Genomic DNA, 14,552 nt, shown 5'->3' with positions numbered 1-14,552 from the left:
TACAAGGAAATACAGTAGATTGAATTAAAACAGCAGAATGTTCAAATTGAACACTCATTTATTAAGTAGGGAATTATAAATGTTAAAGCCTGGCTTAAATATAAAAATATTATTACATTGAATTGTCGTGGACAGTCCAGTTGCAAATGAATAATTTCACTTTTTCACTTTATAGACTTATGACTAAAAGAGAAGAATATGTTGTTGCAAGCAATGATTATTAAATCAATACGAACGCTAAAGTCTAAAAAGTTAGCCAGTCGTAATCATTTTCCGCTTGCTGAGGCGGTTGCTCCGCCTGCTGTTGGATGAGCTGCGGTGGCTGGGAGTGCAGTTGCTCCAGCTCCTGGGTGGGCTGAAAATCTGCTTGCTGCGGCTGATAGTCGACCGGCTGCACTGGCTCATTGGATGCATCCAATTGATATATTTGCGATTGCTGCTGCTGCTGTTGCTGATGCTGCTGCTGCTGCTGATTATGATGATGGTCAGTAAGTTCGGTATCATCAAAGACTTCCTTCTTAATGCGCACGCCGCCATCATCCTCTTCGTCGCTCTCCGATATGTCCAGATCCTCATCAATGCCCATTCCATTGTCGTTGCCCGTCGTGGCCAGTTCCTCATCCTGTGCAGCCATGTTAGCCGCTGCGGCGCTGGTGCTGGCTTCGGGCGGATTGTATTGCCCATTGTCGTCCTGATACTGCGACATGAAATCAGAGAAGGCGCCCGGTGCATTGTAGTTCTCTGCATAGCTTTGGCGCGGCTTGTGCATGGCCAGAAAATCGGACGGATCATAATTGGGATCAACATCCATGGACTCATCTGCAAAATGAACGAAAGACAATAAGCTATGGCTTCAGATGGGACAGAAGGATGGTGGTATTTTTGAAATAAACAAGCCGTGCGCTTTGACTATGCGTATTTAATAAGAAACATTAAAAGGGCAAGAGAATTTGTTGGGTAATATGAACCTTGCTGCTGTTGAGCGTAGTAGCCAACGCCACTCAACTGCACCATAGCTTCAGCCGCTTGCTGGCTGTCATCCTCGCCGCTTTGCTCCTCTATTGTTAAATGATGAACGCAAACAGCAAAAGTAAATACATGAATTGAGAAACAGAATCCAAGCACACAGAGAAAACATTTAGATTGAAGAGTCGAAAAGTCGAAAAGTCGAAAAGTTACGTAAATCATATTGAAGATAAACAATCAATCAAACATATGGTCAAAGATTAGATGTAAACTTAAGACAACCACAACCACACACACACACACGAAACACATAAATGTGCACATTTGGATATAATCAATCGATTCACCCACCTGCCATCTGTTCCGTCTCGATGTCAATCTCCGTCTTGATGTTCTTGGGATCAATGTAGTCCATGGTATCGCTGGGCGCATTGATGCGCTCGCCTTGATCCAAAATATTGGCCGCATTGTTCTCATCTTCAGACACTTCCTGGAAGTCCTCCTCATCATCTTCATCGTCGTCCGTGGAGCATTGCAGATCTAACATATCGTTCACAAATTAAAAGTTATAGGCGTTTATTAACATTGAGTACTTGACAATTAACAATTACCAAATAACTGAAAGAAACTCGAATAAATTAAGGCAAAACATTATAAAAAATGATTAATTTGTTTCGTTAAAAATATAAACAAAGTGGCATTAAATATTTTCAGAGGTTTTTCGTTTATGTAGATGTACTCATTAATTTCCATTCCATTCATTAATCGATCAAATATGGAATATATAATATGGTTAGTTTAAAATATTAGAAGTTTTTCAAAAACTAATTCAGTTTTAACCAAGCTAAGTAATTCATATAAAAGACTTGGCATAGTCACAAAGCAATTTTGAAAACATTTTATTGGAAAACGGGTGACGTTTTCTTGTGAACCATAAATAAATGCATTTTTAAATGCTGAAAAAAACGAAATATAAAATGTACAAAACATCAGGACTATAAATATTCGGGCAAGTGCTAAATGAATGTTTAATTAATGTAATAAATGTATGTAATTAAATGAAATACAGTCCAAACCAATGCGAAATTAAATATGAAAGCTTTTGTTGATGTGTGTGGGCGCTGATTAGTGTGAGTGTGTGTTGAAAGAGTATTTTGTAATAAAAATGTGCTAAAGTCAAAATTAATTTGGAGGATGTGTGTGTTGTGTGTGTGTTGTGTGCATTTGTTGAGTGGGTGGGTGGGTGGCTTAAAGCTGTGGTACGCATGGTTATTGCGCATGGTATTAACTCCGTAGATGTTGGGCTTACCTTCGTCCAGAAAGTAAGCTTGTGTCTGACTCATATTTGAGGCAAGACTGTCCTTCCGGGGACGACCCCGACCACGTTTAATCGGGTTCGAGTTTTTGACTAGAAAATAAAAGTTAGCAATTGCGTTTTTTTTTCATAGAGTAGATGACGATTAAATAGTATACATTGAAATCGGCTTGCAATTATGAAATTTCCATTGTTGTTTATTTTTTTTTGTTTTAATTATTTTTTTTTTTTTTGATTTGAAATAACGAAAATGTTGACAACAAAAATAATCACGAGCAAATAATTGCATTGTAGTTAAACAGCGAGCACATACATTTATCTGAAGCAAATTTGCAAATGTGCATTTCCCTACAAACGGCATAGAGTCTTCTATAATCGGGTGAAGTACGTGTATCTTTTATCTATCGCATTGCAATCTCAGCTACACACACATGAGCAGACAGGGGGGGTATGTGGGGGGTACGTGGGGGAAGCTGACTTAGTAAATGACTTGTGTAAAGTGTTTGATATCCATGCATTTCAAGCAACAACCACCAGAATCCTACAACAAACATATCCTTTGGTGATCTTAAACCTATTTAAATTTTGTATCTTAAGGCAGACTATATCTAAATTGGATCTCAGCTAACCTTAACCCAAAAGCAATTTTTTTTTTTTTTGTTTTAGCATCAACAGCAGAGTCGATTTAACCAAGGCCGTCTATCGGTCAAGTCAATCCTAAGCACTATAAGAACTGGAGACATATAATATACAAATCGTAATTACAGGCAGGTTAAGTTCATTAAATTTAGCATTTGAACTACAACAATTGCATTACGACTGGATAAGAAACACTTATTTTGCTAAGCAAAGCGTATTTTCATAGTGAACTAATTAGAATCAGCAAGTCTACCATAAATTATAAACAGCTGGATGCAGGGTATCTCCTAGTCGAGCGATCTAGCTTGTTTCTACCAATATATGGTTTTAGCATCAGTTAATTTAAGAGTACTTTACGCACTAAAAATACAGTTAAAGAACTACAACAATAGTAAACTGCACCTAATATGCAAATTGAACTAATATTAAATGGCACAAGACTTGTTTAAATGTTAATATTTCGTGTTGACTTGCATCAAATTAACTATAATCAATACTAATATAGAAATATTTTAATTCCTTAGCTATCGGTTGTTAAATTCATTGATTAATTTTGGGATTAGTAATAGCAATTTGAGCGAACGCTGTGGACCGTAACCAGTGTTTTGTGTAACAAGCATATGTACATATCCTTAGCTAATATTCTTCATATATACACATATATATATTATATATATATATAGATGAATATGCAGGAATATACATGAAGAGGCATGAGCATTAACAGTAGTAAGCAGGACCAAGGGAAATGTATGTATGCACTTATGTAATTATGTGAATTGATGCAAGACCAGTTCCAGTTCGATCACACGAGTATTAGTATGGTATATAATATATAGTATCGTTGCATATGGAATATGGGATGTGACATACCCTCCTCCACGGGATCGCGTTGCTTGCGTGGACGACCGCGTCCTCGTTTCACCTCGCTACCCGATGGTGTCGATGGCTTGCGCAACGAGGTCATTGTGTGTGAGAGATTATTATCGGCGCCCATGCTGCGGTGTATGGAATTGGCGGGCACAAGTCCCAGTCCGCCGTGGCCCTCCACATCAATGTAATCATCGCTAGGCGAACTGGCGCGACTGCGAGACAAATCGGTCTCATCATTGCCCCAGGCCTCTTCGAATTCGGGTGCATTTGCCCTGGCCTGCTCCTGTGTCTTCTTTATGTTCTCTTCCAGCTGCGAGCAGTGATCGGCCACCTTTTTTAGATACGGCATGTGATTAGCTATCTTATTCTTTACGTGAATTCCAAAGCTCAATGCAACTTACCTTCTGCAGCTCTGAATGCGCATGCTCCACTATCTTCTTGGCATTCTTGGTGTATTGGGCCTCGCTGCCATTGTACTGCTCGCAGTTGGAGGCAATCAGATCGATATCCGCCAGATATTCGGCGCGACTGTGGTAGACATGATCTGGAAATGGGGTATAATATTGTTTCAGTAATTTGTTGTAGGTTAGCATTTGGGTGAGTAGTAAACTTACTTTCAATATTCTTGAAAATAGTTTCCAAATCCATGGGCTTCTTGATGACTGTGTAGTAGTCCTTGATCGCCTTCTTGTTAACGGGCTTGTGGAATGGCCAGCTCTCTGGCAGTAATCGGATCTGATTGTGCAACCTTTCGAAAATGAAGGAGAGTGCGACCTGATCGTCATCATCCAGCAGCGGATTGATGGCCTTCTCCAGCCGCATTAGTTTATCCTCGCGTTCCGACAACAGCTCAAAGCAGCTGTTGAACATGCCACGCGCGGCCACGGTGAAGGTGTGCTGTGGTCCATTGTAGATCGCCGAGTTGTTCTCGATCAGTTTGAGATCCTCAAGGAACAGTTCGCGGCTGGTGTAGCGTCGCTGACGAATATACTCGCGCATCGTCTGCAGATCCATGGGCTTCTCGATCACTCGATAATAATCCGGCACGCGTTTCGAACTGACCGGCACCAGAAATGGTGTAACGTCCGGCATGGAGCGCAGCTCGTTTAGTATGTGCTCCAGTATGGAGGAGAGCACCACAACCGGATCGGTGCGACGCCGATTGGCCGTCTTGTTGTGGCGCTGCAAATAGTCGCAGTGCACATCATTGGCCATGCGCCGCTTCTTCTTGCCCATGGCATCCTTGGGCACCTTGAGCGTGAGGCCGCCCCGCCGCTTGGCCTCGTCTTGGGATTGGCCGTGTCGCTTGAGCACTTTGCTGCTTAGCGTCACCTTGATGCCATCCACGTTGGCCAAATCGTCGTCGTCCATGTTTGTCTCTTTCTCGCTGTGCTCGTCCAGATCGTCGGCCAACGAGGGATTCGACTGCGACAGACTGCTCTGCATGCCCGTATACAATGGACACGCCTTATTCGTTCGCATGTGACCAACCTGGCCGCAGGCGCCACACTTCAACTTCAGATCCGGTTTCAGCTTGAACTTTTTACGTGACGGACTCACTTCCTTGTGACTGTTATCGCGCTCCTTGTGCGCATGCCCGCCTGAGCTCTTGGGATCGCCCAGAGAGGTGGGCATGCCGCCCGGTTGGAGTTTCTGATTCTGCGCGAGCTGAGCGAGACGTTCGCGCTCCTGATTGCGCTTGATGCGACGCAGCTGCTCCTGAATGCGCCGCTTCTCGCGCTTCATCTCCTCCTTCTGCTGCTCGTCGAGCGTCGCGAACTGTTTGATGAACTGCTCGTCCTTGGTGGTGCGTATCTTGGTGTATGCATCGATGACCGCCTGGCGGCGCACCGTCTCCACGCGCGTAAACTCCTTACCGTCGGTGCCCTTGAAGGTGCGCGTTATGCGCAGGATGCGTCCCTGATTGCTGTTGTTCAACGGTTGCTGTGTGGCATCCTCTTTCGCCTTGGACGCCTTGCTGGCCCCATCGCCTTGCTCTTCAAGCTGGCGCAGCAGCTCCTGACGCTCCTGCTCCTCGCGCTCCAGCGACAACTGTGTGGATGTTTTCTTGTTGGCCAGCATATTCTCAAGATTCTTACCCAGTTCCTCCAGATCAGACTCCTCGGAAGCAGAGGACTCGTCATCGTCCGTGGACAGCACTTCGGAGCTGGCGAGCACTCGATTCTGTAGATCGAATATGCGCTGACACTCCTCCTTGTAGCGTTCCTGATGCTCGGCGATGGAGAAGCGATTGCCTCGCGAAAATTTGTCCATGCCCTCCTCGCCGGCCTTGGCCTTCTCCGTGGACAAAGTGCGCACCACATCGATGACTTCCCAGCGTGTCAGCTTCTTGATCTCCTCCTCGGGCACTTTGAATTTGCGCAGCAGCTCCTTGGCCCGCTGCAGCGGCAGGCGTCGCAAATCGGCATCGGTGCCGGTTACCGAGCGCTTCGGCTGCGATTCCTGCACCTCTTTCGATTGCTATACACAGATTTTTGGAATCAATATTCAGCTAGATAAAGATAAAACATTAATTTCCAATAACGCACCGTTGGCTTGTTGGGCACGCGCACATAGGAGAAGCCTTCGCCACAGCCCGTCGGATCGGCTGGGCCGCTGAGCTGCAGCAGGCACTTGCCACGCATGGCCTGAATGTAGGCACGCGTGGTGTTCCAGGGCGCCACCTTGACCTCATCGTCGAGCAGCTGGGCCTCCTCGTCATCGTCCTCTTGCGGCGCAAACAGCGACTTCTCACCATAACCAGCATCCTACAAATGCGATTTATACATATATCGGCACATATATAAATGATATTCTTGTGGCCAGCTCACCTTCAGGCGCTGCTCGGCGGCAATCATGCTGAAGTAGGCGCAGCACTGTTCCGGCGACACCATGGCTCGTATCTCCTCCTCGGAGGGCAGTCGAAACTCTGGCTTGATCACCCACCAATTTGAATCCATACCCGTGCGCTTGAAATCGGCGCATTGCTTCAGACGCTTGCGTATGCTGCTCTCCGAGTGCGCCGGAAAGGCGCGCTTCACATCGTCCATGCGTATGCGACGTGGATTGTCGCGACTCTTCCAGAACAGTCGATAGATGAACACCTTGAAAGCGATGATGATGATGATGATCATGTCTTGAACACATTACTTGAATCAATCTTCAGTCAGCAATTCTTGCATACCTGTAAAAAGTCACGGGTAAAGTTGTTGGCCCGCTTCGAGTTGGGTCCGGGCACCTCATACAGTGGACACTCCTGTCCAACGGTGAAGATGGCGTTCACCACACGTATCCAATAGCTGTTGCGCGTCCGTATGATCAGGAAATCGTTGGGCGCCATCTTATGGGGATAGATGGGTGCTCGGTACATGTTGTTCTCCAGCGCCTGTATGCACTGTCCCTGATGTAGTATGCCCAGAAATGGACTGGTGTGAGCGAAGGCCACCTCACCGTACACATAGTCCTGCGGACCGCTATCCTTTTCGGCCTTGCGCTTGTAGTAGTTCTTAATTTTCGAGCACATGCCCACCTGGCTCATCAGCGGTGGATGCTCTTCGCAAAACTCGGTCAGTACTATGTCACCATCCTTGCCGCTTAGATCCTCGGGATTGCGCATAAAGAACACGTCACCGCCACCGGACGCAATGCGCTCAACTTCGCGCTGTTTGGCCTTCTTGGCAATCAGCTTGAGCAGCGGATGCACCGGATGCGATATCGTCTGCGCTAGCGGTCCGTGAGAGAACTTCTTGAGCGGCGGCCGGTGGAAGGAGCGAAGTTTCATCGGACCCATGTGCGTGGGCACAAACGGAGCACGCAACTCCACAACCGGCGTCGAGTGCTGAATAAGATTGCCACCGCCCACTTTAAGGCGCAGCGTCGGCTCCGTTTTGGGTGTGTAGTAGCTGCAAAAGGAAACCAAAATGAAGCTGGGAACTCAGAGCTCCGAATAGAAAGGCTTACGAGTCATTGGATATGTTGAAGGGATCGCGATCAGGGCTTTTGGGCGGTGGTGGTGGCGTGTCCTCGGCCAGCACATTAATAACGCCCGCCTTGCCCAGCAGAATCTTTGACTTCTTCACATGAGGATGTGGTATCTTAATCTTGGGCGGCGGTCCGGTGTTCTTGTTAATCTTGGATGGATCAATGTCATCGGGTATGCCGAGTATAATGTTCTCATCATTGGGATCCAGAGTCAAGACCTTCGGCTTGGGCACACGATTCATTTGTTGGGCATCCCAGATCACCTCGTCCTCCCACTTGTGGTAGATGAGCTCCTCGTTCTCCACAGGAAACAGACTGTACCACGTATCGTCGAAAACCTCCACTTGTTTATTCTGCGCCGCACTGCAAGTCAGAGAAAGAGTTAAAACCACATGACATGCTCGAATAGGGAATGGATCAAAGTTACCTCTGGAGTGCTTTTTTGGTTGAGCCACTGGCAGAGTTGGTTTTGCCGCTGTTGCCGCCACTGTTGCCACCGCTGCCCACCGGCAGCGCCGTCTTGCCCGGCTGACCAAAGGCGCCGGCTGTGCGGGATCCGCTCGATGGCAGCCAGCCGGCTGCATTTGTCTTGGAGTTCAGTTTCTGCAGCACCTTTGCCTTGATATCGTTGCCATCCCAGACGACATCGTCCTCCCAACGCAGCTGGGATACCATTAAGAATGCATCGTCTGCCAGGCTGACATCCCGATCCGCTGCCTCATGATCAGCACTCGCTGCCTTGCGATCGCTATTGAACTTGGACAGGGCCGAGGATGATGCCGGCTGCTTCGTCTTGAAGCCATAGTTGAAGCCGTCGCCCGAGTCGGCCACCTCGAGCATGTCATACCAGATCTGCGCGGGTCCATAGCGCCAGTCGGCGATCTTTGGCTTCTGATCATTGGGCTCGCCGTTGTCGGGGCCCTCCTGGCGCACATCCTCGCTGTTCAGGTCGCTGAGCAGCTTGTCCTCATCGTCGGACATACACTGCGCCGGCGTCGGTTCCGGCCCAAAGTGCATCTTAAAGCCATATCGACGTGGCTCCTCCGTATCGCTGGGCGAGTCCGAGCCGCCCGTGTTGGTCAGCCTCTGGTCGCGTGACTGATTACGCTTGCGGCGACGTTTGCGCACATGTCGCCAAATCTGGGGGAGGCTGCTCGGCTTGCCGGGACCAAAAAGGCGCGAGAAACGCAGCACCTTCTGCGGCCGAAAGTCGGGAAACAGTTCACAGACATTGACGTTCTGATATTTGGAGGGTAGTATGTCAGCAAGGGGAGTATCTAGACGTCGATCGGCCTCAGCTATATATGGAATATATAATGGATAATTATATTCAATTATAGGGTATATTTATATATTGAAGTCAAACCTTTGGCGTCACTCAATTTGGATTCGCTTGATGCATCGCTGGTGCCTGGTTTGGTGGGTGATTCTTCGCTGCCCGAGGACGCTGTGCCGGCACTTCGCATTGGTGCACTAGGCGGCGGCATCAGCTCCTTGTCATCCTTGGCTGTAAATGGCGGGCATTTTGTACAATTCAAGCTTAAACAATGCGCTTTGGCTACTTACTCGGTTTGGCCTCCACCTTTGTGGCTGGTATGGCATCCTCGAGGTCATCGAATGTGGATGCCGAGGTAGTTGCCTCGTCTACTGGCTTTACTGGAGGCGAGGGCGTGCGCGGACAGTCCTCGGATAGCTCATTGATGTCCGAATAGTCGATGGCATCATCTTGCGCCTTGATAGCCCCATCCTCAGACGTCTCGCTGCTGCTCAGACCTGCTTTCAAGGCGTCAAAAGCGCTCAAACCATCGGCAGTCTCTGGCGCCGGTTTCTCATCGACATCATCGTCCGAGTTCACGCCTCCATCGTTCTGATCGATCACTTCGCTCAACAGCGAATCGAGTCCCAATCTGCAAGTGGATCAATCACATATATAATACATTTATGTATAAAAACAAAAGCAAAAACCAACTTGGAGAGGGAGCTTAGATTTTCGCGCAATTCGGCATCAAATGCGCTGCCCTTGTCATCATCGTCGTCCATCAGTTTGCCCTCCGAGTCGATGTTCCCAAAGAGGATCCCGGTCAGATCGATTCCCATGTCGTTTGCAGCGTTGCCCCCGATGGAGCCCTCATCGCTGTCGTTATCCGATGCGGTGTCCATGCTTCTTTGTGCTCTGTTGTGCTCAACTTAATTTGTGTATTACGTTGGTGCACACGTGTAATATTCTACCATTATTTATTTTAAGTATGCACGTAAATATAATTTTTTTATTGAACAGAAATTTTTTTTGCTGAAATGCAGTTGTTTAAAAAAGTGTGGCAGTTTCGAAATACGTGAAAGTTACCCAATTTTTGCTGTGTTTTCGATATGGCGATAGGCAGCTAACAGAAATGACTTAACATTAGCTAAGACTTCAACCTGTGTGTTTCAACCTTGATCATTGCAATCCAAATCAAGATTATTTTGATTATATTAATTGAAGATTATTTTAATTGAAGCAAGGCTTTCGATATTCAGATTGAGTTTTTATTTTGTTATTTTTTGAAAAAGAACAAAACTAGCAGCATATGCCTACCGCTGTTATTAACATTTCACGGGAACAAATTTTGCCGGCACTGTTTTGCTGCTGTTATAATTTCCCTGTCGGGACATTTAAACAATAAAACAGCTGTTTTGGGTTAAATACATTACATTATTTGTCATACTGACGAAATCATCGAACGAATTAAGCTCTTAAAGCAATGGAGGTTGAATTTAGCAAGGAGAACTTTCTGCTGCCCGAAACTAAATATGAATGTGAGTAGACAATAAGAACAACATGAAATATATGCAAGCTAACAGCTGTTAATCTCCCTTAACAGATCTCGATCACACAGCCGATGTGCAGTAAGATTTTTCGTCCACGTTTTCCACTGCAAACTGAATCCTTAACGAAATTGATTTCCAACTTTCTTTGCACAGATTACATGGCTGGGGCTCCACGCTGCTGGAAGCGTTCGAGCAATGCGGTGTGGCAATGTTTGGCTACATGACAGAATTGGATTACGTGTCGGTGGAGACGTGCTACGAGATCGAGGCTAAGGGCGATGACATCGAAGGGCTGCTCTTTCATTTCCTGGACGAGCTGCTCTTCCTCTTCTCGGCCGAACCGTATTTGGTGTGCAAGAAACTGGAAATCACCAAATTCGATTTGGACAACTTTACGATTGTTTGCCGCTGCTACGGGGAACCCTTCGAACTTGGCAAGCATCCGCAGGGCACCGAGGTGAAGGCAATCACATATTCCGCCATGCAAGTGGTCCAAGACGTCGAACGCAGCCATTTCGAAGTGTTTGTTATAATTGATATTTGAGTGACGAGCGGGCAAAAGACAGAGAGAGAGAAGGTAAAGGTATTAAATATGTTTGACATTGTGGTTGTTGTTGTTGTTGCCCGCTTCGCTGAATGCAATTTGCATTTATCCCTGTCTTCATTAATCATAAGTGAAATGCAAAAAAACGAAAAAAGAAACCCAAAAAAAAATCGAAAAAAAATTAATATACAATAAGAAATGCGCTAGACTGTGCCGAAAATCTTTGCAAATCTGTTGTGAGCTGCACCCCAAGTCACGAAAATTAAACCCTGGGGTTGTGCCACATATAGCTGAATGACTTTACAAGAAGCATTCAAAATTTGTGTGTGTTGCGGCTGCAAATGCAATTAGAGCTGCGTGCTACCCTTTTTTTCAGGCTTTGTGAATTCGCAACGTGCTTGATTCCCAGACAACCCTCCCATTTGTGCATTCCCAGACTGCAGTTCAATGCTCTGCCTGAAAAACTAGCCTTTGCCTTTTTGCCTAAAAATGTGTATTATTTTGGGGATATGAATGTTGTTTTGTAGCTATGCAGATATAAATAATCTTTGGTGGTAAGATTAATTTAAAATTGAAATTCATTGGCAACAGGTGACAACCATGGTAAGGCTGTCAACTTACCTGCAACATTTACCATTTTAACAAACAGTTCAGTTAACAGGCGCGCCCGACAGCTGTTTGCACAGCTGATCAACAGCTGTTAAATGTAAACAACAAAAACTGTCCGCCGCTCACGTTGTGGTTTGCGTGTACGTGTGTCATTATGTGTATGTGTATGTGTGTGTTGCACAGATGTATTTACGTTCGTGTGTACCGACTACATTTTGCATTAAATTGTTAGCAACTACAAACTATTTTGAATTCACACAGTAGTCGCGGCTTTGATGAGCGCAAAAAGCAACGCTGTGTGTGCAAGAAAGTGTGTGTAAAAGAACAAACAACACGTACGACGACAACGGCGACGACGACGACGACACCAATACCAGTACACAAGTTGTTCATTTCTCGCTGTTGGTTAACGCGTCGCGTAGTCGCGAGTGTCCAAAAAAATAAAAAATATATATTAAAAATTGGCATACACAGACAGGTACTCGCTCAATTATACAGTTATATTGCAGAAAGTGCGCTTACAGAGTTGGCGCCCTTTTGCCCCGTTTGGACCATAAATTTCCTAAATCAACAACAACAACAACATCGCTGCTGTAACGTCATCATCGCCGCTTTGGCCGCACTTCGCTGCTGTTGCTGTTCAATTCGCTCGCCTCACTCCCTCTCTCTCTCTCTCCCTCGCCCTATGTGTGTGTGTGTGTGTTGTGTGTGTGTCTCTCTCGTTCATTCTTTCTGCAGCCACCAATTGTCATGGTGTCGAAGAGGAAGCATTGAAGCACATTTTGCTTTTATATTTTTTAGGCTACAGTTTTCGCTGAGAAAACGTGCAGTGAGCGGCATTTAACTGAACGCAATCAAAAGGTAATATTGTCAGCTTCAAATTGAGATCAAAACCAAGTGTCTGCCTTAATTAAAAGTGTGTGAAAAACGTGGCAGAAAAATCCATATCCCAGGCAAATAGAGAAACGACAAAAATGCGGTAGGTATGTATGAATGTGTGCATGCCATAGTATTAGAATGTAGAGGCTGCGAAAAATGTGACGTCCGTGTGTATGTGTGCGTATGTGAGTGCGAGTGTGTGTGTGTGGGTGCTGCGCTGGGCATTTTCATTTTAAGCACCCGGTCGGTAGCTGATGCCGGGTGGCTGATGCCCAGCTGACGCGCAGCTGCTGCTAAAGGCAAAGCGCAAAGCGCAAAAAAATAAATGAAGGAGTTTGCATTGCGACTTTCTCTAATGCGCATTTTATATAATCATATTTAATGGCTGTGACACAGCAAACACTGCGATCTGCATTAAGTATTTTATTTGTGAGCCTCTTTTCTGATATGTGGCAATACTGGTCTCGCCGCCCGCTTTTCGATCAACCATCAACCTGCTGCTTCTTCTTTTTCTGCTTCTTGCCTCTTTCTCTTTTGCTTGTATGGCACGCTGCGTATGTGTCCGTGCGTGCGTGTGTTTGTGTGTGTGTGAGTACCAATCTAACGGCTTTATAACTGAACAAACAACTCCAATTCATTGCTTGGGCGGTGACGTCACATTTCATTTGCATTCCCAATTCGAATAATTTGGCACATGTAATTCAGCAATTATTTGTGCCCACTTGCAAAATACCATCATTCAATGAGTTCTGTAAAAGTAGCAAGCAAAATTGTACCAAAAGTTTTGCAAGTAAATTATACACTTATTTTTGACATTTTGCTGACCTATTTATTAACTAAGTTCTCAATGTTGGCTGGAAGGTTGCATTTAGAAACTCTTAAACGATTCGAATTCTGATACTCGAATAATTTAGCCTTGTCTTCAACGGTTTTGCTTGTGAAACACAAAATTGCTTTACCTTAAACAATTTCTGTTTTACTGTTCTCGAGACATTGTTTTGCCGCCTTATCAGTGTATCAATTAACCCAGATATGGTAGGAAAACGAACGCAGAACTCTGAGCACACATTTGATGAGAGACCAAGTTAAACTTTAAAACCAAGCTAGGAAAATACAAATAATTCTTGTTGCTTTCTTGAAACATATATAGCTTTATAATAGTCCCTTCTCCCCTTCTGAACAAATTGTCGTTTAGCTTTAGCTCACCCTTTATTTGCATACCCGTGTATTACGTATTGTAACGCATTGAAGGAGACATCTCTGAAACCATAAGGAATCTGTATTTTTGATCATCTTAAACAGTCCAGTCGATGTGTCTGTTTGTTACTATGCGAAATAGCTTTAAAGTTATCTTGATGAAACTTCGATTGTAAACTTTTGTTGCTGCAGGCAATACTAAATCATATAACTAGCATGGCAACAATATGTCGAAATATGAGTTGATGGATGGAAAACTTGTTTTATTTTTCAATATTCTAGTTACACACACTAGTTACTATTTTAATTATTTTACTAGCATTTGATTAACATATAACATCATATAACTTCTACAGGTAAAATCGTATTTTATATTCAATTTTCAAGGGCATGTAATCTTCGGTTTGCCTAATTTAGAGGTTCTTTCTTGGTTTTAATTTTTATTTTTTTGATATTCTGTCGCGTCGGTGGCGGAGCGACTGCGACGTCATCATAGTTTGATGACCTCCACCCGACGCTGCGTCATCAGTTTTTGGTATTTGCAGTGGTTACTTTTGGCACAGGCGGCGGCAGGTGGCGGTGTGGAGTGGCAAAGGGGGGATAGAGGGAGGTGGCAAGCAACAGATATAACTCATCTTGAGTCTGCATATTTTTGGTCACAGCGTTTTTCTTCTTCTGCTGCTGGTTTGGGTTTGGTTGGCCTTCAGTATTCTCAGTGAGTCGGCTTTGTGAACCAGTTGC

The 14,552-nt window shown here is 45.2% G+C and overlaps 2 protein-coding genes across 5 annotated transcripts; one reads left to right on the top strand and one right to left on the bottom strand.

The window, feature by feature from the left end:
- Positions 1–19: 19 nt before the first annotated feature.
- LOC6563196 (transcription initiation factor TFIID subunit 1) lies at positions 20–10,017 on the bottom strand. Of its 4 annotated transcripts, XM_001990642.3 has the most exons (15): positions 9,744–10,017; positions 9,341–9,681; positions 9,141–9,281; positions 8,202–9,072; positions 7,754–8,137; positions 6,978–7,695; positions 6,625–6,897; positions 6,343–6,561; positions 4,408–6,274; positions 4,195–4,337; positions 3,794–4,124; positions 2,276–2,374; positions 1,318–1,506; positions 969–1,058; positions 20–819 (listed from the first exon to the last, which is right to left on the bottom strand). In XM_001990642.3, exons 1-15 carry the CDS (start codon positions 9,932–9,934, stop codon positions 245–247), a joined length of 6,432 nt encoding a protein of 2,143 aa, XP_001990678.1. In that variant the 5' UTR covers positions 9,935–10,017; the 3' UTR covers positions 20–244. The 4 variants fall into 4 exon arrangements, with proteins under 4 accessions (XP_001990678.1, XP_032593428.1, XP_032593429.1 ...); XM_032737537.2 differs by lacking the exon at positions 969–1,058; XM_032737538.2 differs by lacking the exon at positions 2,276–2,374.
- Positions 10,018–10,489: 472 nt separating this feature from the next.
- LOC6563197 (protein archease-like) lies at positions 10,490–11,163 on the top strand. Its single transcript, XM_001990643.3, has 3 exons — positions 10,490–10,570; positions 10,636–10,660; positions 10,736–11,163. The coding sequence occupies exons 1-3, from the start codon at positions 10,516–10,518 to the stop codon at positions 11,124–11,126; spliced, it is 471 nt and encodes a 156-aa protein (XP_001990679.1). The 5' UTR covers positions 10,490–10,515; the 3' UTR covers positions 11,127–11,163.
- The last annotated feature ends 3,389 nt before the right edge of the window (positions 11,164–14,552 follow it).

Source organism: Drosophila grimshawi, unplaced genomic scaffold (genome assembly GCF_018153295.1).
Source record: "Drosophila grimshawi isolate 15287-2541.00 unplaced genomic scaffold, ASM1815329v1 contig_311, whole genome shotgun sequence".
In the NCBI taxonomy this organism is placed as follows: Eukaryota; Metazoa; Arthropoda; class Insecta; order Diptera; family Drosophilidae; genus Drosophila; species Drosophila grimshawi.
The sequence above is the reverse complement of the archived record's forward strand: the minus strand, read 5'-3'. Positions and strand labels throughout refer to the sequence as shown.

Excerpts from the sequence above, each read along its gene's own strand:
- LOC6563196 (XM_001990642.3), bottom strand. The coding sequence starts at position 9,934 with ATGGACACCGCATCGGATAACGACAGCGATGAGGGCTCCATCGGGGGC. Across the intron at positions 2,375-3,793 it reads ACGCGATCCCGTGGAGGAGG|TCAAAAACTCGAACCCGATT; the intron begins GTATGTCACATC and ends TTTATTTTCTAG. Across the intron at positions 1,059-1,317 it reads CGAGACGGAACAGATGGCAG|AGGAGCAAAGCGGCGAGGAT; the intron begins GTGGGTGAATCG and ends ATTTAACAATAG.
- LOC6563197 (XM_001990643.3), top strand. The coding sequence starts at position 10,516 with ATGGAGGTTGAATTTAGCAAGGAGAACTTTCTGCTGCCCGAAACTAAA. Across the intron at positions 10,571-10,635 it reads GCCCGAAACTAAATATGAAT|ATCTCGATCACACAGCCGAT; the intron begins GTGAGTAGACAA and ends CTCCCTTAACAG. Across the intron at positions 10,661-10,735 it reads GATCACACAGCCGATGTGCA|ATTACATGGCTGGGGCTCCA; the intron begins GTAAGATTTTTC and ends TTCTTTGCACAG.